This window comes from Orbicella faveolata, unplaced genomic scaffold (genome assembly GCF_042242905.1).
Source record: "Orbicella faveolata isolate gen_17 unplaced genomic scaffold, um_ofav_v1 contig_25, whole genome shotgun sequence".
NCBI lineage: Eukaryota > Metazoa > Cnidaria > Anthozoa > Scleractinia > Merulinidae > Orbicella > Orbicella faveolata.
The window spans coordinates 16,320,528-16,346,433 of record NW_028301553.1 but is presented as its reverse complement, the minus strand read 5'-3'; the positions used below and the strand labels follow the sequence as shown (position 1 = coordinate 16,346,433).

The window sequence follows — 25,906 nt, the reverse complement described above, 5'->3', positions numbered from 1 at the left end:
ATGTTTTAGAATGTAATCCTTCGCTGTATATAACCTTATATGTAAATATAGCTGTCCCATTTCTGTAGTCTTTTAAGAACAATGCTGTTATTGTTAGTCATTTCTATATTCCATGAGTTTGGACAGGATCGTGTTTTGGTCTTTCCCCAGCTGCACCCCGTTGCGTTTTAGTGCGTGTATTCCACGCGCCGGGTTATTACTTCGCTAAGCTTGCGATCTCGACGAACTCAAGGCAAAATAGAGGGTCTGTGGTCAGTCTAGGCGCACTCTACTTCCTCTTATAGAACGTTAAGCGTGAATAGAAAAAACAAACACAAGCGGAAAAAATGAACCCACGTACATAAAACTTTATAAATCTATAGTCCATGTTTCACAAGTCCTGTCCATTGTCAAAGAGTGAGATTATTGCATCATTTGTTTACCCAGTCAACTTCCTACTCCCATAGGAGTATTTTAACCAATTAAAACGTTTCATTTGTCGTTGCACGTGAAAATCAAGATGGACTATGAACTCGACGTGACTTCGCGTCTTGGCGAAACATAAATAAAGTTAGGCAATAGGCCATACATTTCGTCTTTTGTTTTCACGTTTGAACTGGTTGGATAGAATCAACTTATCATGGACGGCGAAGAAGAAAGAAATGGCAACGGCGCCGAGGCATTTGAAGAAACCGATCTCAATTTGGCTTACCGGTTTCTGGATTCACTTCCAAACGATGTTCATGTGTTAAATAACCTGCCTGATCCGCTGAAGATCATAAGGATAAATCTAGCTGGAAACCACATACCCGTGCTTCCTGACTCTATAGGGATGTTTCTTAACCTTAGAGAAATGGACATCTCAGCAAATGGCTTGGCTTACATAACTCCTCGAATCGGCGAACTGCGACATCTGAGAACCTTAATCGCAAAGAACAACAATCTGGTGGACTTGCCGAAAGAGTTTGCTCGACTGGTAGCACTAGAGAATCTCAACTTGAGTGGCAATGGATTCGAGTCATTTATGCCGCAAATGTTTGAACTAGTCTCTCTGAAAACTCTGTTCTTTGGAGGCAATAGGGTCGATGTAATTCCACCAGATATCCAGTCGCTACAAAGGTGGGTATTTTATGTTAACTGTAAGCGTATAAGCTTACCTCGTGTAAATTGGCTTTGTCGGACAAAATGTGCTACAATTTTCGCGAATCATTACATGGAAAAGATCAACAGGAAATTTGCTATTCGTGTTTTTTTCTTTTTTCTTTCGAAACAATCACTTAAGCTTATTTCTGTTAATATCGTGCCGTACGAAAAATATTTTCTTAGCGTGCGTTCTCATTATCTTGCAGATGCTTAGTCATGCAACCATTATTGTTTGAAATGAATCTCTTTATCTCAAAATCTAACGTTAATTTCGCTGACATGTGAAAGTTTGTAAGAGGAAAAGTGCTTAGACCACGTTAAAGTAGAGTGCCTGCTTGACATTTTTATGACCCAATGATTTACACTGTAAAAAACGCTTAGTCACAAGTAAGACTTCCATAAGCTTACATTCGAGAATGATTAATTCCAATATATTTTGTGCCAGTGATATATTGGCGGACTACCCAGAAGTTCTTTTCAATTTTTTTCAATATGATGTGAACAAAGTGTTATTTCTTTAACATTGGTACATGTATAAAAGTGATATTGAGCCAGCCGGTATTAGATATTAATCGTAGCTAGAACAAAATTCTCAATCTTGACTTAGGCCCAGGTCACACTAGAGCCAATTTTGTTTTTATAACTATTATCCAACTGCAGCAAATACCGTCCAAATAACAGTACAAATATACAACAATATTGTACAGTTATTTGTACAGTAGAAAACCTGTTTGCCGTACATGTGCTGCATGTACTCAAAACTGTCACACTCCAGACACTCTCCCTCCAGACACTCTCCCTCCAGACACTCTCCCTCCAGACACTCTCCCTCTTTCATTGATAAATTTAGTGATTACAGCAGCTGGATAATAAATGGCCGTTTTTATACTAAAGACGCATTATCCATCTGGACTAACTTGGGGAAACATTTGTAGTTCGTCTGGTTATGCGTCTCTAGTATAAAGATGGGCACAAGACGTATTATGCATCTAGAAGAACTATCTCTCCTAGTTCGTTGTTCAAGATGAATTTCAAAGTATAGTTTATCTAGACGCATAATACATCTTGTGCCCGTGTTTATACTAGAGACGCATAACCAGACAAACTACAAATGGTTCCCCAAGTTCGTCCAGACGGATAGTGCATCTTTAAAATAAAAACGGCAAGGACACATTATTCTTCTGGACAGATAATGCGTCCTCCAGTATAAAAATGGCCAATCACTTCTTAGATGTTTTGTTGTGTAGTATCGCTTTACATTGTTGCTCGTTGTTTGTATTTTGACTCACCCAACAGACTTGTGTGGATAAAATAATATTACGGCAAGAAAATAACTTTGACAGCTAGTACAGGTTGGCACGTGCGATGGCAGGACAAAATCCTTTTTTACCCAGTCCATCTGATGCTTTTTACAGTTATTTCAATGCAAATGAGGAATATATGGCGTTTTTATTCAAATTCTTATGACTCGTACCCTAGATCCATTTACTGGCAGCAATTTGAAGAGATGGCTTCAGTGGCGCAAGCAACAACACAAACCCAAGTTGAGCAAAATCTACTCTTCTAATTATGGGCCGAAAATCCCGAGGTCTTGTAGAGAAGAACATGCAGCGTGGAGAAAAATCTGTGAAGAGTTAAACTCTCACATGGAATCAAATAAAAATAATACTTAACTGAGAAACATAGATCTTGTGACATATATTTCAATCAGTAACGTATTGGTTCCAACATGTTGGTCTAATGAGACCACTGCCAAAATTTGGAACTTGCAAAATTTTTGCCAATTTTTTTCTTTGCCAAAAATCGGAAATATTTCAATTTCCTACAGTGCGACCCGGCCCATAATCAGCCTCTGGTCACATGGGTATCCAATTACAACAAGTGTAATTCGGTACCTACACCATTTGCATGTCAATTATGCATGCTTTAATGGCTTTATTAGGAATGTTTACTTCAGTTTCTAAAGCCTGTGGAAAGCGCTAACTACCGACTTTTTGGCTCAAAAGATCTCATAATAAGGCCTTTTTTAATTTTGAAATTTTTTATAGATACAACTAATTAGACGGACTTTGTGTCATACAATTCAGGGAATAAACATGCTTGTAATTTTAAAGCAGCCTCTTGCTGTGCACTCCTCCAATTTTGAAATTATTTGCCCTGTTATTCCCTGAATTGTACTCCACTCGGTCCAGTTACTATTGCATATTATTTAACAATTAAATTCCAGGAGCGTGCATTGAATATGATTTGGCTATAATAATTATCTCATATCCAACAAGTCTGAGTGGGTAATAACCTATGATGGCATTATCTAATAATCCAGTTTTTAATGAGAACAATTAGAAAATAGAGCAGTTTTCAATAATTTGAGTGTCATAAATTCAAAACCAAACCAACTGCTTACCAGTTAGACAACTTGGCCAATCTCAAACTGTAGTAAAACCAAAACCAAAACCAAGTAACTGCCTGATTACTTTCGACAGTCAATTGAAAACCGCAAGAAAATACATGCGCTCACTGGGTTAAAATTGTGTTTCTACATGTATGACTCGATAAACACAGAACTAGCACAAGCTGTTGACGTAATGATGGTGCAAGCAAAGAGAATTCACATTTTGATGATCAAAGTTATCAAGTTGTTTTCTTGTTTTCGAGGCAGAATTGTCTAAAATAAATACAAAATGCCCCAAAACCTGTACTCTTTTCATATTGGTAGAGCAGGGTTTAATTGCTTATATAGTCTATACATACCATGATGGCTAAGCCAAAGAAAGCACTTGAATCCAGTTTTTTAGTGATGACTATCTTGTCCACTCAAGCTGGCTTTTATCTTGGGTATTTGTTTGTTTGTTTTCTTGCACATCACATTTACATTGTAAAGATGAAACAGCCTTTTAACTGTGCTTTGAATCTTTTACATTGTAGGTTGGAAATTCTCTATCTTGGTGGAAATGAATTGACATCGGTACCAAGTGAACTGGGCAGCCTGCGCAAGCTTAAAGCTCTAAATCTCTGTGACAACAAAATTGAATCCCTGCCATCTTCACTGGTAAAACTGACACATCTACAGTCTTTGAGTCTTCACAACAACAGACTGACATTGCTTCCTGTTGCGCTTATAAAACTGCGAAATCTGGAGGAGTTGAGCCTGCGGGATAATCCTCTTGTTGTACGTTTTGTTCGAGACATGAGCTTCAATCCTCCTTCCTTATTAGAACTGAGCGGGCGCTGCATAAAAAATATGGGAATCAAATATGGTACAGAAGACCTTCCCGTACATTTATTGCAGTATCTTAACAGTGCTCACCGTTGCGTGAACCCATGCTGTAAGGGAGTGTACTTTGATGCCCGTGTGAGGCATATCAAATTTGTGGATTTTTGCGGCAAGTATCGACTGCCACTTGAACAGTTCCTTTGTTCGCCGCATGTTGATGAAAGATGGGAAGATTGTTCATCAAGTAGCAGTGAAGATGAAAGTGTTCCTATACCTCGTGAGAGATTGAGAAGGGTTCTACTAGGGTAATAATCTAATATATTTTTATTATAACGCGAATAAGTGTGTAAATGTACTAACATTAAGAATATAATTGTATAGTAGGTAGGAAATTCCAGATTTTTTCTTGTTCACTCAATCATGAAAAATACACTGTACTTCTCCCCTGCATAGCCTTTGCAGAATCAGACATCAGACTGTACCATTGCTTTTTTGTTTTGTTGTTCAAACTAATTAAGGTAATCCTAAATGTAATCTCTGTGAATATCATTGACTTTTTTTCATCACAAATAGCAAGATTCTCTCAGATATGCAGAAACTAGCAATTCCAAAGAGAGTTAGCATGCGAATGCAGATATATTTCTGGCTGTCACTTGTCCCTGCCGAAACAAGTGACAGCCAGAAATACATCTGCATTCACTTGCTAAAAGAGAGCTTGCCTGCCTCTTTTGAGTAAATGTCCTCCTAACTGGCTTATTCGAAACATTGCGGCAAAAAACACTGGCATACATGGAAATAATCAATAAATGAACTTAATAAAAAGGGAAATATTTTGTTACGACCTATTTAAAAGGATCTAACTTAACTGATATGAAAATATTTTTTCATTCATATGAAACAATGGATTGTTTTAGTAGTAGATTAGGATAGAGTATTTTGAAAAACATTCACAAAAACATATAATTTTGGTGAAACAGATCTCTTTGTCACAGTCTACATATTTTATATATTTTTAGAAATGTAAAGGTTATATCCAAAGGCTTGAGATAAGTTATCGGACTTGAGTTAAGGACTTACTGAAAAAGTACATGTTTATGGGATTGGTAATAGTAGGCATTAAAAAGATATTTACTGCAAGAAGAAAATTAATGAAAATTTAGCTCACCTTCCCTGAATGTAGACATTTAGAGGAAGGATAGATGTTTAACTGTCCTATTTTTAATTGGCTCTAGAATAGTGCTTTTGGTATGTGATGAGTCTTGGACACAGTGTGGACACAGTCACTTAAGGGTGGGAGTGTTAGATTCTGGATCAGATTGTCCCAGTTTGAACCCTGGCTGGGATCACAGTGATGTGTTCTTTTGCAAGACACTTTACTTCCACAGTGCCTCACTCAATCAGGCCAGAAGTATAAAATTAACAGATAATGAGAAAAGTTTTGGGTGAAGCGACTTATGATACATGTATATTTGAAAGGGAGGGAGAGGGGTACCTGTGACAGACTGGTATCTTGTTTAGTGGGAGTGGCTACTGGCGATACCTCTTAGGCTTTGAGTTACAGAAACCAGGTCCCAGTTTTTTGAAGGCTGGACAGCGCTATCCACCAGAGAAAGCGCTATCCAGTGGATAAGTGTTAACAAAACAAACCGGATAGCATTATCTACCCATCAAACAACCTGGGCCAGAATGCCGGATGTTAAACTAATGTGTTTCCAACCCTCTTACTTATATTGTCTATTGAAATGTTGAAGAATCTCACTTACATGTAATATTTAATACAACACAACTTCAGGTAAGCTAACTGGCTTTCCTTCCAAAACTCTGACAAGCTGTACTTTGTAAGGTCAAAATATAAATTCCCCCTACTGGCTGACACACTCCACTTGATTTTAGTTGTAAGAAGAAACTAGATGTTATCAAGCTCGTTAGAATTTAAGGGTTATTTAGGACTATGTAGCTGTGGTTTTCAAATACACAGTATGTGGGGAAAAAAGAAGAAAAATCTGTACACGTGGAATACAACTATTAAGTAAGAGCTAGTGATGCCTGGGGAATAAAAATGCTAAGTTAAAATTGCCACTCGCATTGACTTTTATTAAGTCTTCTAAGCTCACCAATAGTAAAACAAAACACCTTTTCAAGGCATAGAAAAACAAACTAATTTTTCAAAGGGGCGACCATTGTTGCTATAACCAAGTCAAACGTTGAATTCTTCGGAACTTTGTATTTTCTCTTTCCCTGGCTTTTTTCTAAAGTCTGCTGGAGTTTTCACTTGAAAACAAGTTTCTCCTGTTTGCGATTTGGATACCAGAACTACGCTTCCCTTTCGTTGCACTTCGTCCTTTACGGCTGGTAAGGCGTTGGCGTTCGAGTCCATGACCTCTCCCTTTTTGCGCTTACTGTATCTTGCTCTGGCAGAGGGGAGGGGTTGGACGGAAGCTTTTGTCGTGGGCTCTGTGTAGAAAGGACTTTCTAGCCGGTTAGTGAGCGACAATTTCTTCCTTGGTGTCGCTTCGTCGTTAGTTTCGGTGGTGATTGCGAGATTGTCATACGCTTCTTGAACCTCGTTGTCGACTGAGCGCGTCCTGGCTCTAGTCTCGATTTGAGGAATATCTTTTCTGACCCGTGGAGGTAGAGAGTACTTTTTCGCTACGGCTGTGTGAGCTTTTGCGAGGTCATTTCCAAGAAGAACACCTTTGTCTATCTTAGATGACGAGGGAGGGTATCGTTGTCTTGGTGACGAAGGTTCCCGTTCAGCATTATCTACATCAGACGAAAATAAATAAGCCAAACCATGGGAATGAAATAGTACCTCATTCAGGGGTGGATCTAGGATTTTTAAAGGGGGACCTAGTACTTTGGGGTTGAAAAATCAATGAAGCATGCCCCTGAAATGTTGCAATTTGAGAAGTGAAGCCTAATTCAAAGCTGTCATACCAGAAATACTAGCAATATCACAAACTAGAAATTACAATGAGATACATGTCCAGAGTTTTTAGCTTCATTTCTTCCCAAATTTTCAGAACCTTTCTCATTTTTTGCTTCACCACGAGGGGAGTGGCTAGCCACCTAATCCAACCCCCCCCTCCCTAAATCCGCCTGTGTAATTTAAGTGGTCAGACCAAGGTTTTATTTGGGTACAAGCATAGGAATCTAGCTCTCGCTAAAGCTACAGGAAGGCAGTGTTGAAGTGTCCTAAATGTGCTATACTTGCTTGGAATTGCTCACCTTCAGATTTGTTTGTGTCACTTGAAGCCGACACCACTCCACTGTCTGCTACCTCAATATGAACACTCCCACTAAGACTATCATCCCTAAGAAACACAAAGGAAAACAAATTACAGGACAAGTCCGTTCCAACTCCATAGTGATTGGCGTTTATTGCTGGCGCTTACCCTATTGATTAGGGTACACCCTTTAACCAGTGCGTGGGTGGAGAGATCGAAACGCTGTGAGAGTACCTTTCGTTCAGGGGCTCTTTTACTCCCGATGGAAAGTTACTGCGATCTGAAATTGGCCCTTTGGCACTCTTGGACTGAAAATCTCAGCACCGGTGATCAAGTACGCTCATGTTACGTCAGAATGACGCCCCAAGGATTCCAGGGGATTTTGAATACTAACCAGTGGTACTGTTTGTTCTCGCAAATAAGATGAACTAGTAGAAAATGGGACAAATTAACATTGCATTCCTTCTCTTTCTGCTTTGAGAGGACTTGAGAAACGTTAAAACGTTACGAGCTAGGTGCTTACCTGTCGCCTCTGATATTCAGTCTGGGAGTAGATTGTGGTATGGTATCAGGCCGTTTAGCGGTCTTTGAGATTCTCCGAATGTTCTCCATTGGTACACCTCGTTTTCTCAAGCGAGTCTCGAGCTGAGTTATTTCCTCTTCTTTCTGAAAGGATCGAAAACCTAAAGTTAGTTTTAGCAAATCTATCTTCTCGCTTTTTTCGTTTATATAGTGAACGGAGGAGGGGTACGCTGGATAAAAACAGCAGAGTTTGAGAGCCGTCAGTCGACATACATAAAGGAAGCCCGGAGGTTACTCCCTTTAATGGCCTATACGGGGAGGCTCTGTCCGAAACTGAAGGTTACCTTATTCAGGCTTCTTGTATGTAAAAGGATAGGAATTTCACAAGTTGAGGCATATGAAAGGGGTAGGTAAATCTGTCATTTAGTTATTTAAAAGGACCTTTAATTAAAATATTTCAAACATGGCTGTATCATTTAATTTATTATGCATCACATGAAAATGATAAGAAGATTTCTTTTTTTTTTTTTTGGTGATGTATTCATAATACGGGCCGGTTGTGAAAGCATGTGAAAGAGGTACCTTTTCTGTCAAAATGGTAAACAAAATGGTAAGGGGTTGGATCTCGGGGCGGAGCCTCCCGATATAAAAAATTTGTAGAGCAATCCCCATACCTCCTGGAAAAGAAGCTTTTATATCTTACCTCAGCTACTAGGTTTTTAAGGTTGGAGTTCTCTGCTGCCAAGGCGATGAATTTGGGACCTCCGATTCCTTTATCTTGGGAAGTTGATGACTCTCCGCTGCTCTGGCTTGACGAGTTAGTTGTCGCCCCACTTGTATTGAGCACGTTTGGATTGCGCTTCACTGCTATAAACTGTGAGCCGGGACCAAAAGATAGATTGTGAATGAAGTTAGATCGCTCTGCGGCTCGGTAATAAGTAGGGCATCTTTCATCCCCCAACCCTTTTCCACCACCTCGCACTCAACCTCGTTCCCAGGGCCTTTTCCCTGGCTTGGGGGCGGGGCTGGGAAAAGGCCCTGGGAACGAGGTTGCCTCGCACTCGGGAAGGGAACGCAATGGAATTTGGAAGTAGTCTCATTCCGTCACGTTTTCACTGTTTTTGATTTGACAAAACACCCTCATTTTTCGTATGAGTGCTACCATAAGCAACGTTTTAGCCATTATTGTAGCTAACAGCATTATTTAATAGGTACCATACTGTGAAGATGATGTGAACTGCGGCGGAATACAAATGAAAGGCAGATCGGACTATCGCACTTGAAATTGCAACTAAAGCAATTACAAATTAAATTCGACTGGATGACCATAACTAAGAGTGGCCCAAGAATGTGAGAAACATTACTTTGTACTTCCATTGCACCCTCTGTTACGGGCGTCTTGCACCCCTCACTGAGAGATCCTCCTACAATTTACTGGCAACTTATTGCTCACCTTAGGGACAAAAACCAAACACAGTGTCACAGTGGTGCAGAAGACAATAAAGAACGCTGTAAGAGCAAACGTGGCATTTTGCGCCTGTTCTATCATCAGTGCCGCAGGAACACCAACAACGCTCAAGATGACAACATTGTACACAGACATCCCAACATAGCGAGAGTCGTTAAGTGCGGGAATGTTAACGTGTCGTGTTTCCCACGCGAGGAAGACACCAAACAGCAGGAGGAGGCCTTTGGTGGCAAACAGAACGCCAAACCAGATCGTCTTATGCTGGCAGTCGCAGTATTCCCATTGAGGCAATGTGTCAAACTCGACTCCGTGCTGTAAAAGATCATCAGGATAAAGAGGAGTTTAATGTAAGTGGGGATCTGATCATCTAGGACCAGTAGCAAGAAGGGAAACGTACCAAAGGAAGTAAGGGAGTGAGTGAGTGAGTGAGTGAGTGAGTGATTCATTCATACATTCATTCATTCATTCATTCCTTCCTTCAGTCAGTCAGTCGGTCAGTCAGTCAGTCAGTCAATCAGTCAATCAGTCAATCAGTCAGTCAATCAGTCAGTCAGTCAGTCAGTCAATCAGTCAGTCAGTCAGTCAGTCGGTCTTAAGCCGTTCTGAAAATCCAACTCGATCTTGTTTTACCTCAATGGTCCCGTCTTGAAGCTTTCTTATAAGCGAGTCGACTCCCGTCCATACACTGAGAGTCAAGATATCAACCAACAGAAGCGCACCAACAAAGAGAAAAAGGCTGCCATCTTCAATAACCTATAGCAATTACAAATAAAGAAAAAAAAACATTCATAAAGTTCAGTGCGAGCTAGACTAGGGTGTTCCTTTGCTTAGATATCTTCGCAATACGGACAAACGATTCAGATCTAACCTTTTTTCGTAGTTTACGGTTGGTAAAGATGACGTACACCCTCCATATCTTAGCAAACATGGCGCCAAACGCCGTGGTGAATCCAAGAGAAGCGAGCCATATTCTCGCCTGGCAATTAGCAGAGTATCGACCGGGTGATACCAGGTTACCATCCAATCCAAACAGAAATACTGATAAGTACATGGTTATGCATCCTATAACAATGGTGTTATTCAAGCGCGGGCTGGACATCTGAATGTATCTGTCAAGGAAAGTGAAAATGTGCAACTGAACTGCAATAATTTCCTTAATTGTCCAAGGTAAGGTAAATGTATTTACTGTTTTGGCAGTTAAGTCGGATGCTGGAACTTTTGTTAGAGCTAAATTAAACTGGAAAGTGCTCGTCAAGTCCCGTGTTCACGGTTAGCTAAACGGCGTGTCACAAGTCAGGAGCTTCAATCCACCCGATAGTCTATCAGTCGGCTAGGTGGTCTCTCGATCGGTCGGTCAGATCAGTCATTCATTCAGCTGTAAGTCAGACGTTTCTGCACAAACGCGGTCAGTCAGTGAGTAAGTCATCTAGTTACTCAGTTACTCAGTCAGTGAGTCGGTCTGTCGGTCGATCAGTCGCGGGCAGTCAGTCAGTTTATCTGTCAGTCAGTCAGTCGGTCAGTTAGTAAGTTATTCAGACAGTCATTTGGCCAGATCATTCATCCAGTCGGTCAGTCGGACAGTCAGTCAGTCATTCAGTCAGTTTTCAGGATCATCTTTATTTACAAACATGTTTTCGCATTTATTACGATAGTGCTCTTCCGGCGAGAGTGGTCTATAAATGCCAATACTGAAGAAATTAAAGCTATCCGTCTACATTAGAACTATAAGGTCGCCATTATCTCTGACTCAGTCTGATAATCCTTCTTTTGTAACCTTTTTTCCACGACACCCGGGACTAAGAACAAAGCAGTAAAATAGTTTACCTGTAATTCCGAAGCTTGATGTTAAAAACCAAAAAACAAACTGCCAGGATAATACAAAGGACAGTGATGACACACACGACTCCATACAGAACCGAAGATATGGTCATCAATTGCAAGACGAGCTTTGTACGATCCGACGGCGGACCACTGCCTTGGAAAGAACGAAAGAGAAATTATTGCCACAAAAATAAACTTCGTGCCCGAAGACGATGCAGCCAGATTGACGCAAATCTAACGCGAACGTCACTAGCAGATCTCGAGTATGCTTAACTCTTTGAAGAGTGAGCAAGCATTCTAAGAATTCTTACGTTTTGCAAAATCTTAATCTTACCTTGCCAAACAAAGTTGGATTCCTTCACATCGAGTATACTATCATTTTGATGCAGATACAAAGAGACCGTGATTTCTTCTTCATCTGAAGTAATAAAAGAAAATAGGATTATAATGTAGGGATGCAGGACTCATGCAGAGCTGTTCTCATTCTTGTCAGTAGGCGTCAATTTAGACAGTAACTCAAAACAAGAGTTCAACGTACGTAACAGAGTTGTTCATAAATATACTTGTAGAAAAATTATTATTATTTTTTTAATCTCTAACCCTGAAGCTGTTCAATCTTCAGGTAACCCATTCGATCACCGCTAACAGTGAACTGTACCGGACCCTACCAAAGAGAAAATAAATAAGTAAGTGAACCGATGATGGAATACAACTGTTCGCTGGACATGTAAGCGCCCTAGTTTGCACTTTACAGACTCCTATTTTCTGGTATTTTTATTCGATCGTTGAACGCGCGGATAGAATCGCGAGAGAACTGGACGCCTGCTCAATACGGGAGACTTAACGGGGTTGGGAGTGGGGACCGACAAAAGTATTCTGTAATCTTCGTTTGGTTCGATCCACTCGCCTCTCCGCACCCACCCCCATGTGCTTCGCGCTTGCGCTCGCCTCCTTCACCTTTTTATTGGCACGAGTTGAGAAAATAGAGTTCGCTTTTTCTTTCGCGTGCGTTGAAAAGTAAGGAGGCTGCTGTGAACAGTCTAACTATTGGCCAGAGAAGTTACCTCTGTTCCTTGTTGTCTAACCTCAAGTGGTTCTGCTGTTTTACTGTTGCATTATTACTCTTACGAGCTAACATAACTTAACTTGTAAAGTATAAGGCAATAGGTTAAGAACAAAGAGCCTAAGATAGAGGCAAGGAGTAAGCAACACTTATCAGTCTTTTTTAAATGGGTTGTATCACAGACCCAATTGGTTCCCTTTGTTGATGATAATGAGCAAATCTCAACACCCTTCTTCAGAAAAAGCAACTTTGTCCCAAAACATAATTACCTATAGCTGAACGACGTTCTGCCAAACCAGTCATTTGCACTATACAAAGTTATAAGTTTTGCCGGTTCAACCACCGTACATACGGACCCCTTCCCCGTCACATTAAGATGATTTGTCTCGCCTACTCACAGTAACGCCTGTAAAGTTCGTTTCCTCCAAAGACCTGTTAAAATATTCCATGACCTCCGTATTGGAGTAAGTGAAATTATCTATCGATAGCCATGATTTGGTTTCCCTTAGGTACTCTTCTGTCCTGTTTAGAGCCATTGCTAGTGTCCAAACTGCATCGTATGCGAATCCAGCATCAGTGTCTTGTAAAGATTTCCCAGTGGCTTTCTCGTATCGAGCTCCAAACTCTGCTCGTGACTAAAAGCAACATGATGCGAATGAGTATGCAAGCAAATTTGACCAAAACCTCACTGAGTTATACGTTGTACAATCACGCATTCTTGAGGAGTAGCGACACTTGAATCGACAATTTTCTAGTTTCCTTTTGCCTTTGTGTCAAAACGAGTCTTCGCGCAAAACCATGCATTCATATGCTGAAAATGTGTTATCCTTACAGGTTCATTTTTATACAAATCAAACTCATGTTCATATAAAAGGTTTCGCTCGAGGACTTGCTTTGAAAACAGAGGTGCGAGGTAACTCGGAAATGGCCTATTGCGGGATTTGCACAACAGACTATTTCCGGGCTGCCCATTGCTTTTGCGTGATGAAAACGAGTGTTCGAGCGAAACAATCCATGTAAAAATATGTTCCCCCTACAGATTCATTTTTATGCCAATCAAAATCATTTTCATATGAGAAATTTTCGCACAGGGACTCTTGGACTTTTGAAACAGAGGCACCAGCTGGTAACCCGGAAATAACCTAACCCCCTTCTTATCAGTGAGTATATCGTAGAGACTATTGGTTACCTGTCCAGATACAGTAACAGTGTTATCAGGACTAATCTTGAGGTTATCACAGGCGATGTATCCCTTCACAGCTTTATTCATCTCGTCCTCAGTGCACGCTATTGATTCGTTCTTTAACCTTATCTTCCACCAGTTCTTATTAAACCAGCCTGGTATAAGCCAAGCATAGCGGGCGCCATACATGCCAGCGTGAAATGCCTGTAGAACGAAAAAAAGAGAACAGGCGAGAAAAACGTGGAAAAAAGTCGAATTGCGTGGGGGGAGGTGAGTGGTCATGAGGTGTGGAGAAGGAAGGAAGGGGTAAAAATTATTTCTAAGCTTCAAAGCAGAACTACAATAGTTTGTCTTTTCAAGACCTCAGTCCTTAACTTTCACACGCCGTCACTCTACTGGCCACTGATATACTTAATCAGATGCCGAGTGTTAACACATGGATGTAATGTATTTAATTTTGAATTCAGTGCGACAATTTGTCTACTCGGCTGCTTAGATCAGTTATAAAGGAAGTCATGAAACGTATTAGTTTCTCCCGGTCCCGGTCTTGAATCGTCGCATTCATGGCTAGTTAAGACTTGAACTATACGTGCATCAAGGTTTTATTATTGTATATATTTACCTGGCAAAAAACTTTCCTTGCGTATCTCTCGTCAAAATTTCCAATTATTATCCTGGCTTCTTTCTCCTATTAATAAATTTAAACCAAAACAATTATTACTAACCGTACTCTTCAACTCATGTTGGCCATTATAATAATTAATTTTTTCTTTCTTTGAAAGAGTGTGAAGGTATGGCGGTATGAAAGGGTCGCGTGTGAGGCTCCAAACGTGAGCCCGCTTGTGACATGCAGTTACACTCAAAGGAGTGCGCACGAGCAGTATGTTACATCAAGCATACTTTGCTATAAGGTAAGTGGTAACTAACCTTTAAGCTCTTGACTTGGGCCGTGGGATCGTCGGCAAACGTCTCCGATGAGAGAATCTGAATATTTTCCTTTGCAAGTTCGTTATGCAAGTCGGCAGTAGTCTGCAGAAAAAAAGGATTAAAAACGCAATTGCGATTTGTATATGAGCCTTGCAGGCGTGGATTCAGGGGCTCTGAGAGGGTAAAAATGGGAGGAGGAGGAGGAGGAGGAGGAGGAGGAGGAGGAGGAAGACGAAGAAGAGGAGCAGTAGAAAAAGGTTAAACTGAGAAGGAAGAGGAAGAGGAAGAGGGGGAGGACCAAGAGGAGGAGGACGAGGAGGACGAAGAAGAAGAAAAAGAAGAAGAAAAAGAAGAAGAAGAAAAAGAAGAAGAACAAGAAGAAGAACAACAAGAAGAAGAACAACAAGAACAAGAAGAGGAGTAGGACAAGTTCAGCCTGAGATTGAAGAGGAGGAGGAGTAGGAGGAAGAGGTGGAGGAGGTGGAGGAGGAGGAGGACGAAGAAGAGGAGGAGTAGAAAAAGTTCAGCCTGAGAAGGAAGAGGAAGAGGAGGAGGAGGAGGAGGAGGAGGAGGAGGAGGAGGAGAAGGCATTGGTCTTACCTCAGAATCAATAATATCGCTATGTCCTATGAGTCCCACTTGCATCCAGTTGAATTTCTTTAGGAGGGCGACACGAGCTTTGTTACATGCCGCATCTGATGGTATTGTTCTAAAGAACAGGGGATATTTGTCTTTCTTCGTTAAAGTTGGGGATGTCGACCCGTACGATACCTGTGTGAGGAATACTTGATTTAAAAAAAAACATTGTTTTAAAAAAGGAATTATTTTGTTTAGTTTTTCTTATGTATATTGTGTTTGTAAGTTAATAATATAAAAATTAAATATCATTTTTTGAAAGATCATGTGAAATAAAATATTGCGTGGAAACAAATTTAAGGGTTTCACCTAAACAAACATGAAATTTGCAATTTGTTAAGCTGGGAACTATTTTTGGCGGTTTAGTAAATACAGTATCACAGTGTCGAAATAGAGGTGTCAGGATGATGTTTTGCGGTGAAAACCTGCCAGTTATCATGGCGCCAAACTGTAAACGTTTTCCACATTAAGAACTTAGAACTGTAAATAAGGAATTTAGTAGAAACAGAGACCCATATATAAGCTTCTGATAATGAGTCATACCTAGCTCATAGTTTCTCTGCTCAATTCTAAAATTAGTGGAAATGTCTTTTAAAGATAACTAGATATTATTTTCGCTCACTGCTATTAACTTTGCACGGATGTTGTAACTTGACTCAACGCCGTATTCCGGTTTGAATGCCGCATTAATGGATCTGAAGATTGTCTCAAGGACATGTGGTATCCTAGATACACAGGAAGCTCGCAGGCACCAAGCTTGAAACCTGATCAAACCACTCATGATTTCCACGAAGAATACCTTTCACGCATTGAATCTGGGGGACTTAAAATTGAATTTGGACTCTTAAACACTTAAGGAAGCTATGAGAGCACTCGAGACTATCATAAATCTGTTAAATGAAAGATATATGGCTACATATCTCTCCAAAACCTTTTTTTAATTTGCAGTCTCAGTTAATTTGCTTTACATCTTGTTCACGGGGGAAAATCACAGGAGAAAATTGCAATTAGCATTCATTCACTCTCGCTTAAATGGCAGTACCGAAAATTCATTTGTGCACCACATTTGCATGCCTTGTTGAGATTGAATGAGGACGATATTAAAGATATTTAGACATGAAAAGCAAATTATTAGAAAACATTGTGATTTACATGGCTTTGCAGATGTGCGCTGTTTCCTCTGAAACAACAATTCAAAAGAAGACTGAAATTACCTAAATTTGTTTTCATCGCCGGAGTAAAATGGGTTTTTACGACTTGTAACACAACATGGTGGCATGAACTAATTGAAACTAATTGAATCTTTTTTTCCAACCCCGAGGCATTAGATTTTCGGATTGAGTAATCTTCAGGAGTAAACCTGGAGCGGTCGTCTTTTTCTTTCGATGTTAGAGAGCTTGAACAAAGCACGACGGCGACGGCAACGAGAACGTCACCAAACAAAAGATTTGATGGGCAGGACAATGGCTGTGCACGTGCTTTATAAATCTTGGTACATTTCTTTTTTGTCCTCTGCAGAACAACGACGCGAAATGACTAGTACGTTCTGCGTATTTTGGAAAACGCAAACAATGGCGGCTTATTTTTCGTATTTCAATTTAGCTTGAGCAAGTTCTGAGGCCAGCAGGCGCACTGAACAGATGTAGCAGGGTGTGTAGACAACTGCGAAATATCGAAGGTAAAACATAAATTCATATTTTACTAGGAGTTGTCCTCGGAGTCGCCGTCGTCATTGCTTAAGCTCTCTTTTATTTGATGCGAGAAGTATCAGAGACAGGTGAAGCTATATGTATAAGACATTGCAAATTATACCACTTGTCACATAACTGAAATGAAATACAGCACTACTGGAAGCCTAAAGCAATAAAATATGAAGCAAATAAGGCTGTACGTTTACAATCCATAGCTTTTTTCACACACAAAAAAAATTGCTCAATCTGACTAACAAACATTGGTTACTTTATTTCGTTAATACAATGCTTCAGCAAAATAAACGTACGTGGTACGTTGTAAAATATAAAAGAAACAGTCTCTTTTCGCTGAATTTGCAAAACAACGTCGTTAAACGATTCTTTGATGCTAATCACATGTTTGCCTTACAACAGAGAGATCGTTTTACAATTTTTCTTCTCTTCAATCACGCTTTTTGTTTTTACAAATTTTTAGCCAGTGACGGTTAGGGAAGTGTCTAGACAATACAAAGGATACAGTCAATACATAGAGTTGCTGTTCATGCTTTTGAGAAAAGAACCATCAGTTCTCGTTACGTCAAAAGCCGCTAATTTAAATATCCTGCAACAAAGACTTTATACAAAGAATTCCGGTCAGGAAAGGGGTTTGGTCCACCGACGGTTTTAATTAATAACCAGTATTTCAGGCTCTCAACAGAGTATAGAATATAAATGTAGACAATGTAGTGTTACACTGGTTGGATTGATTCGCGAGTTCGTGTGACTGAGTACGATGTGGGGTTTATTTCAAATGCAGAGTTAAGCGCGGTTTGCTGTCAGAAGGTGATTTGTCAATGCAGTTAAAATTAAGTAATTTATATGTGAAGCAAGGTTTGTAAAGAGCTTTCACTTATTGACAATGCTCTGTGGTATGTTGAAATAGAGCTCAGAGTGATTAAATATAATTTCCACTTGTAAGTGCGATTGCCTACCAAACTTGAGTTAAAATGCAATTTGAAGAATAAAGGTTCCTTTTACCATGTTTAGTTTTTATCATTTTGAACGAAGGCACATTGTCAACATTTTGCGACCTGAAGCACAAGTTCGAGCATATTTTGTAAAATATTTATTTTCACTCTACACCGACACACTAAGTCATTAGATTATCTTTTCTGTCTACCTGTTTTTGCAAAGCTAATTCAACTGATGGCATTCAGTTCAATTAAACTGACCTAGAGGGCAACGAAAGGCTACTGTGAAAACAAAGTCAAAGTGTTCGGCAACCTTGGAAGGCTTTTCAAAGCAGCTTAATGGGTATTAGTATGTCAGAATAATGAACAAAAGCATAAGAAAGTGTACTCCTAAAATTCCGTGTGTGTAATGTTTGCCCCCGGCCACAAATAACCAGGACTGCTTCAAGACATTAAAAGTTGTTACGTACACGGCAACGTTATTCACAAACGATGTGTTGAAATTTAACTTAAAAAAATAAATACTCTTTATGAGTTAATCCCTGAAGTCACACAAGGACATTACATAGCCTACTCAGTTTAATAAAATAAGACGTAACGTATATCTACTTATCTGCATTTAATACGCAAGAGCAGGAGCAGGAGTCCAGTAAATGCGTAAATAATTCTATGACCTCCTGTTCTGATACTGCCCCCGCAAGTTCGGTAGAAGCTAGCTGAAGCTGACAGTGTGATCTATCAAGATCATTTGTTGGCCAAAGACAGCCAGACATCAATATTTATCAGAATCTATGACATATAAAAACAGACATGTTTTAAGTCTGGTCAACCAAAAGTGAAACCGTTTGTGCTGAACATTCAATTATCAATTCAGGAATGCGATAATTCATCGTTTCGTGTAAACCACACTTCCTTTACATGTCTCGTCTCGTCAAGAGATTAAATCTCGTTATCTGACTTGTATCATGTATTCAGTCGCGACATTATTATCACAGGAAAGAAGTTTCGAATTATTTGAAGACTGCAGTTAGGTTAACTGTCAATTAAATTTCGATCACGTTGTGTTTATGTCTGTCGTACTGCCATTTCAATCTCTAACCCTGTCGACGCTGTGGGCCCGGTCTGAGCGCGAACACGGTTCGACTGGCGTGAAAACGCCACTCGACCGTACGACACCTCGCGAAGACTCGATCTGATTTGGCTACTTCGAAGCACGTAAATCATTGGGTCGAAAACAGGCGTCATTAAGGCGGCCAAATCTGAGAGAGGGTACAGCAAATGATAGAAATAATTTTCATCCACCTTGCCTGTTTGATAGACCGCTGCAATGACAAGGGTTGGAAGAAAACAAAGAACGACAGCCCCTGCCAAGTAAGCCACTGTTCTTGAAGATTTCGTCTCTTGGATGTCCTCGGCATTTCGAGGAGCTGTTGGCCCATGACCTATCGACGCGCGTACCCGCCGCGTTAGAAAGCAAACTTTGCAGTAAACAAATAAAGTTAGCAAAATGCAGGGAATTAACAGTACTGCCGCTATAATGCTGTACAGACCCACACTAGCGCCCGGAGAGAACCGTGCGAGTGTTATAAACGAGATCCATATAACCCAGATAAGAGAAATTGTGAGAGCAATTCGCCGCTTTGTCATATAGGCTTGGTATCTGAAGGGATGGAATATGGCCAGATATCTCTCCATTGTGATTAGAATAATCGTGATCGCGGACAGACCTGTAAAGATGAAGTTAGTGAACGTGTACATGACCAAGGCGACGCAGGAGAAGTCATGTTGGGGTGTAGTCAGCTTGCTTCCTTGATACACCACGAACGAAGGTAGTGTTATCAGCCCCGTTAAAAGGTCAGATGTGGCGAGGAATAATATTGAAGTGTTGTATACGTTACGAAGATCGGGTTTTCTCAGAACGCCCAGAAAAACCATCAAGTTTGCCACGATAGCACAGGGACATGCTAATCCGATGAATACACAAGTAAATACGGTCACAATACTAGTTTTGACGTCCGGTCTATAAGGAACAGTATTCACCGGCAATGGAAGATCTTGGCAACTTGTAAGACTGACGTTTGTCATGGCCATTAATCCCAGTTGTGATGCCCTGGTTTTCCTCAGTCGCTCAGCTGCTTTAACTGAATCTTGTTCAAAACGTTACTCCGTTGATGTTCGTATCGCAAACAAAGCTCAATGAGTTTTGCTGACTAAGTGACAGTGTTGCTTGACGATGGAGTAAATTGACAGGAGAACAAATCACTTTCGACAGTTCATAAATGGCAACTTCGAAACTGGCAACTTATTTGCTTAGTTGATCTTTTTATACCACTCGGAGATAACAGTTTCCGCGAATTTGGCCTGTACTCATTTCCGTCTTGCACTGAACTGAGCACGCGAGAACGGAAAGCCGTGTAAGGTTAAATAGCGCTCGGGCAGTTAGTAACACAATCCAATCTAAAACATTCTGCACGGGCAAATAAAACTCAAAGATAAAATTTGATTGCTTTTTTCTGTGTACTTTTTGCGACGTTTGACTGTTTTTATATAAACATGAATTTTCCCAACCTTGCCGTATATTTGGTTAGCTATTCACATAAGAGTTAGCTGGAAATATTTATTTTTTTGGTCAAGCTACAAAAACTTTGGATGAGGATAAAATAGCCATTAAAGCAGTAAACGGTTCTTTTGTAATTCGCTCAACACAACGTATTTTTTCGTATTTTGGTGAGGCTGATTGTTTTAAAAACTCGGACATTGTTTTTCAATCAAATGAGGTTCACGACAAATTACTTTCTGTACTGAAAAGTCAACTTAATAAAAAAACAAGATTTTTCGTTTCATCGACCGAGAGCAGAACAGAACAGACTAGTGAAATATGCAATGGCTTTTAAACCTGCATTTTTATAAAGCCTCAAAAGATAAAATCTACAGAATTCTTATTACAAAAATGGTCGTGTAGATGAGATTGACGATATTTTATCGCTTATTCACAGAACGAAGAGATATTGCAATTATGTTCTCGGGCTTTGTTCGACTTGTTTACCCGTCATAAAGTAAAACACCAAACTAAAAGATATCACAGAAAGCTGTTTTCTTGCTTGATACTTCGTTCATTTGTTAATTATTTTTCCTAGAACGAAGCATTGCTTTAAATGCAGTATTTGGTTACTCATCACTTCGCAAAGCGAAACTTATGGCCAAACTGTGTCATCGGCACTCCATGTAAGCGTATGCAAATTACCCAACAATTGCCAGCGTGAATTATTGTGGGAACTCGAAACTAAACCAACACCCTAAGGCAATGTAAATTACAATCGTGCATCACAAAGGAGTTATTAAGTTGTGTCGATTACCCGTGGCTTGCATTTAAGGATATTAAATGTCAACAACGAAATGGCAAAAACAAATCTTGCTTGGAAAAACATTTTACATGCAAATTCTAGTTGCGTTTAGTACAGGTGCTAGTCTGCGAGCAGAGTCTCCTTCGATCTTCCAAGAAAATTAGGAAGATCAATCAAGACTTTGCTTGCAGAGTAGCTAGACAGGTGCGAAAGTTCGATCCGAAAGTTAAATGCAAGATTTGCTCGTGCTCGGACTGACAAGCCGTAAGAGGGGTTTTGTAAGGGAGCGCGAATAAAATTAATCTGATGTAGTGACTTGTTTATAACATGAAAAAAATCAAGACATCGGATCTCTTTGGCAATCTTTGGGCAGCTGCTGTTGAAAACAATTGACGGGAGGTTAATTCTGCTCACAAATCTTCGGGAAAACTTCGAGTCATTTTCGGGAACCTTCGATCTGATCTCTTTCCGGCAATCATATAGTTCTACAGAAATGACTCTTATTGAGTAGCAAAAACCATCTAACCAAAAAAACTCTTGACATGCCGCTAAATCAATCAGAGCTGACTAAAGTTTTCACTCTGCGTTTTGTTGCTGCGTAGCGAAACGAGGCAGCCCGTAGGTCTGTCTCGTTTTCATGTCTCACTAGATATGGAAACGAGATTACACGAGTTTGCATTATCACAAGAGTTTTTTTGGAATTTTTATCAGAAGGTTGACTTATAGCTACGATGTTTGTCTTTTTCACTTCGAATACTCTTACCGCGACTTCGAAAGACGGCTGTAAAAAATTATTTATCGAAACGTAAGACAAGTTCTGAAGTGAAGAGCTGCGAGCCGGCTGAGTACTGAAGTTCGAAACTACTTGACGAACGCTAGAAAGATAAAACGCTCCACATGATTCACGGCCAGGAAAACTCTGCGGTCTGGTCAATGTTTGCTAAGAGTTACAGCTGTGACGTTTTCAATTTCTCTTCGGATACTATTCCAACAAAAGCTACAGATGAACTTCTAAAGAGCTTCGACTGCTGCCGTGAGTACCGAGGTTCGAAATACTCAACAAAAGCTCCACGTTATTTTTTAAAGAAAGGAAACGGTAAGGAGAACTCTGCGTTTTGGTCAATGGTTTTCTAAAATAAGAAAAAGTAAACAACAAAAATTGAAAAAAAAAAAAAAAAAACTAAATTCTAAAGGGAAAAAAGGAGAAAATAAAAATAATTATCCGGCCCTTCAGAGCTCGAACTAAGAACTAATTGTGATTACATTGCGCCACATCCACGGTTATGTGACATTAAACTAAATGTTCTCCATACTGCTACGTAGCATTCGCTTTCTAATTACTAGTTCCATTTAATTCATTATAGTTTCTTCGTTTTATACTGTCATACGCTGGTTTTTGCAGGAACTGATGAGGCTATCCCGCCCGTTCGAGATTGCCCACTCAGTGATCCGATCCCGTGAGAAAAATGGTAACCCTGAGGCCACATAGGAAGTCATGATTATTGACCAAGCATTTCTTTTCAGTTACTTGTATATTGGTCTCGTTTTCCTGCGTGACCTTGGACCGAAACGCAGACACGGGTTCCATTAAAAGGCACAAACAGCGACTTCATGTACCCATACAGTGACTTCATGTACCCATACAGTGACTTCATGTACCCATACAGTGACTTCATGTACCCATTCAGTGACTTCATGTACCCATACAGCGACTGCATGTACCCATACAGTGACTTCATGTACCCATACAGTGACTTCATGTACCCATACGGCGACTGCATGTACCCATACAGTGACTTCATGTACCCATACAGTGACTTCATGTACCCATACAGCGACTTCATGTACCCATACAGCGACTACATGTACCCATAGAGTGACTTCATGTACCCATACAGGGACTTCATGTACCCATACAGTGACTTCATGTACCCATAGAGTGACTTCATGTACCCATACAGTGAATTCTGCTAAAGCTTCCGCTGTGGACCCTCTGAGGCTGAGCACCCTAAGAGGTACTAAACCTGCTTTTTTAACCTCTAAAAGGTACGACAAGCACCCCCGTCCTGTGGAAGTTCCCCAGGACAGCAGTTGTAAATATCGAAGCATCAAAAGTTAAGTTGCTACCTTTTTGGCTGCCGAAACAACCTGGAAGTGCTATTTACAAATAGCACTATTATGGTTGATCATCGCCGATCCCTGATAGAAATTTGTTGCCGTGTTCAGGGCCAACCGCCATATTGGTGTTTTTTTTCGCCGGTCAAGACACTTCAATGTCTTAAAAATGTCATTGCAATAGTTGCTAATGTGAGTCTACTCACCATGAGAAGATTCCACGTCTTGGCCACTTCTGCTATCCTCTCCGACACTAAAGAGCAGCCCGCCCCTAGTAGAGCTATTTTGTTTGGTTCTTTGTTCATCATTTCAAAGAGAACACGCGATGCATGGTCTGCTCTACACTACAAAAACAACAACAAAACATTTTTGGGTCACGTTTCCGTTGGTTTCTAGCTTCCAGGATACATAATGCCGTAACAATTAACAGAAGTCTATGTTATCGGCATCACTCCGCAGTAATACTGATGTCCGCTGTACATTCAACTCAATGTAAAGTGGCTATAGAGTGAACTAAAGAACTCAAAACTTACATATCTTGTAAGGTCAGTGCCCGGGAGGTACTCCCAGAAAAGTTGGGTGGGGGTGTGCGGCCTACTTCCCAAAACACTTACAATAATCATGATCAAATCTGCGATTTTTGCTACCGTATTTATGACCTGGCCAAAAATTCGATGCCCTATTTATGACTGTTGCGGCTGGCACAGTTGCCCTAAACATGATGAAGGGCTTTTGTTGACGGTCTTTTTGATAATGATGAAAAAGTAGCTTCTTCTAAGAAACATACACAATTCAAGGCTAGAGTGCTAAAACCATACCCTATTTAAGATCACCAAATGGCCAAAATCGATACCCTATTTATGACTAAAACGGTTGAAAAACCATACCCTTTGGGACCGCACATACCTATATAGCCCATATAAGGGAGTAGGCCGTCGGGGGAGGGGGCGGGGGGGGGGGGGGCAGAGTTAAGTTAATCTTATAGCTAGCCTTGATGTACTGATCGACGCTGAAAGGTTACAAGACTGCACCAAATTGAAACAACAGTGTATGTTTAAGTTGCTTCCAAGCAAAAACGTGGCGAGGGGTCGGGCATGCGTCGAACTATCATTTCAATTCTTGGATGTAGTAAAGAAACCTCCGTTACTCTGGATCTTCGAGAAGTTTACATTTCGAAAGAAATCACTTACATTTCCTTTCTGTTTCAATCATATAACTCCTGTGGTCAGATAACGAATGTTGGGGCGGTTTCAAGGGGTGCGTATGGAAGACCGTAAAAATATTTTCCAATATTAGGATTGCACTGTAACAAAATCATCAATTTTCCACAGCTGTTGTTATAAGAATGTATGCAGGAGTAAGAGAAATTTATATCGATTAATATCTTCTTGCTGACTCTTATGTGATGACTGGATATATTGTTACATGTTTGTATACTTTGTAACTCAAATTACTGCTCTGTTTGCTTTTTGTCTTGAACGGCGTTCTCTAAACTTTCTTTTATAATAACTACGCATGATAACACGACATTTCTTTGATTTACACCAAGGTTTATAATCCCTAAGGTTACAATAAGTCTTAATTGTTATTTCCTTAACGATCTTGTCTTACTTGCACTTCTAAGGTATCTGCAATTTGCCTCTTACCTGAGTGTCATTTACATGAAGTTGCAGCCGATATCCCGGCAAAACAGCTTTCTTTTCCACGTCTTCTATAGCCATAGAAACTGCTAGCTGTATTAGTTCACCTTTCATAGAAGACTGCCTGCCAGTGCTAAGTCCAGTGAACGGGTAAAGACCTCCAATATATAACGATTGAAACGCCAGAGTTTTAACTTGGAATCGAAACATGTTTGCAACTACGAGATATAGGAATGCGTCAAAAATACTCCTCATAACGATTTCTTTGTTGAATCAAATCTTTTGTATGAAGATGATGATTGCCAACAAGGCTTAAAATGGCCCCCTTAAACGGTCGTTGTGTTGTAGGGTTGTAACAACTTTAAACTTGCATATGGCAGTTGCCAATCAGAAGCTAAACTTTACCTTTGCTTCGTTTCAACTGTTTACATTTATTAGCCCGCAGAATATAATTAGCTGATCTTTGGTCGTTAATGTTTCTTTAACATGCTAATGCGATTGATATGTTTACTTGTGACAAGATGACGCGCCGTATATACAGTATTAAATGGAACTGTATATGCCAAATACCCAAAAGGCTAGCCTCATGCAGACCCCGTCCACACTACACCGGAGGAATTTGAAAATGCAGCTTTATTTGTATGGTTTAGGCCTACCGTCCACACATATCCGACACGAAAACGGAGCTTTTCGAAAACGCTCTCCAAACTGGAGGAACTGATTTGAAAACAACAGCTTTGCGTTTTAATGTGGACGGAAAACATTTTGAAAACGAAGCTTTTCGAAAACGATGACATCGCGATAATAATATGGTTTCCCTAAGCAAGTTTTCCTCAAACACAAAACCTGAATGACCGGTTATCGTTGCGGTTTTAAGTTCCGCCGGGAAGAGTTGACGGAAACATTTGATGCGTTTTCAGAGTGACGTATTCGCTTTCAAATTCCTCCGTCGTAGTGTGTACGGGGCCGCAGCTGACACGGAT

At 40.2% G+C, this 25,906-nt stretch overlaps 3 protein-coding genes across 3 annotated transcripts; 1 reads left to right on the top strand and 2 right to left on the bottom strand.

The window, feature by feature from the left end:
* Positions 1 to 491: 491 nt before the first annotated feature.
* Positions 492 to 6,415, top strand: LOC110068936 (uncharacterized). Its single transcript, XM_020776359.2, has 2 exons — positions 492 to 1,098; positions 4,048 to 6,415. The coding sequence occupies exons 1-2, from the start codon at positions 620 to 622 to the stop codon at positions 4,643 to 4,645; spliced, it is 1,077 nt and encodes a 358-aa protein (XP_020632018.2). The 5' UTR covers positions 492 to 619; the 3' UTR covers positions 4,646 to 6,415.
* On the bottom strand, positions 6,410 to 25,370 carry LOC110068926 (gamma-aminobutyric acid type B receptor subunit 2-like). Its single transcript, XM_020776348.2, has 17 exons — positions 24,930 to 25,370; positions 23,490 to 23,627; positions 15,148 to 15,318; positions 14,548 to 14,649; positions 14,243 to 14,308; positions 13,627 to 13,824; positions 12,836 to 13,072; positions 11,975 to 12,038; positions 11,709 to 11,792; positions 11,378 to 11,528; positions 10,422 to 10,662; positions 10,184 to 10,306; positions 9,539 to 9,865; positions 8,789 to 8,959; positions 8,087 to 8,229; positions 7,565 to 7,650; positions 6,410 to 7,099 (listed from the first exon to the last, which is right to left on the bottom strand). Exons 1-17 carry the CDS (start codon positions 25,176 to 25,178, stop codon positions 6,534 to 6,536), a joined length of 3,117 nt encoding a protein of 1,038 aa, XP_020632007.2. The 5' UTR covers positions 25,179 to 25,370; the 3' UTR covers positions 6,410 to 6,533.
* LOC110068947 (adrenocorticotropic hormone receptor-like) lies at positions 17,122 to 23,483 on the bottom strand. Its single transcript, XM_020776370.2, has one exon. It carries the CDS (start codon positions 19,913 to 19,915, stop codon positions 18,890 to 18,892), a length of 1,026 nt encoding a protein of 341 aa, XP_020632029.2. The 5' UTR covers positions 19,916 to 23,483; the 3' UTR covers positions 17,122 to 18,889.
* Positions 25,371 to 25,906: the final 536 nt, after the last annotated feature.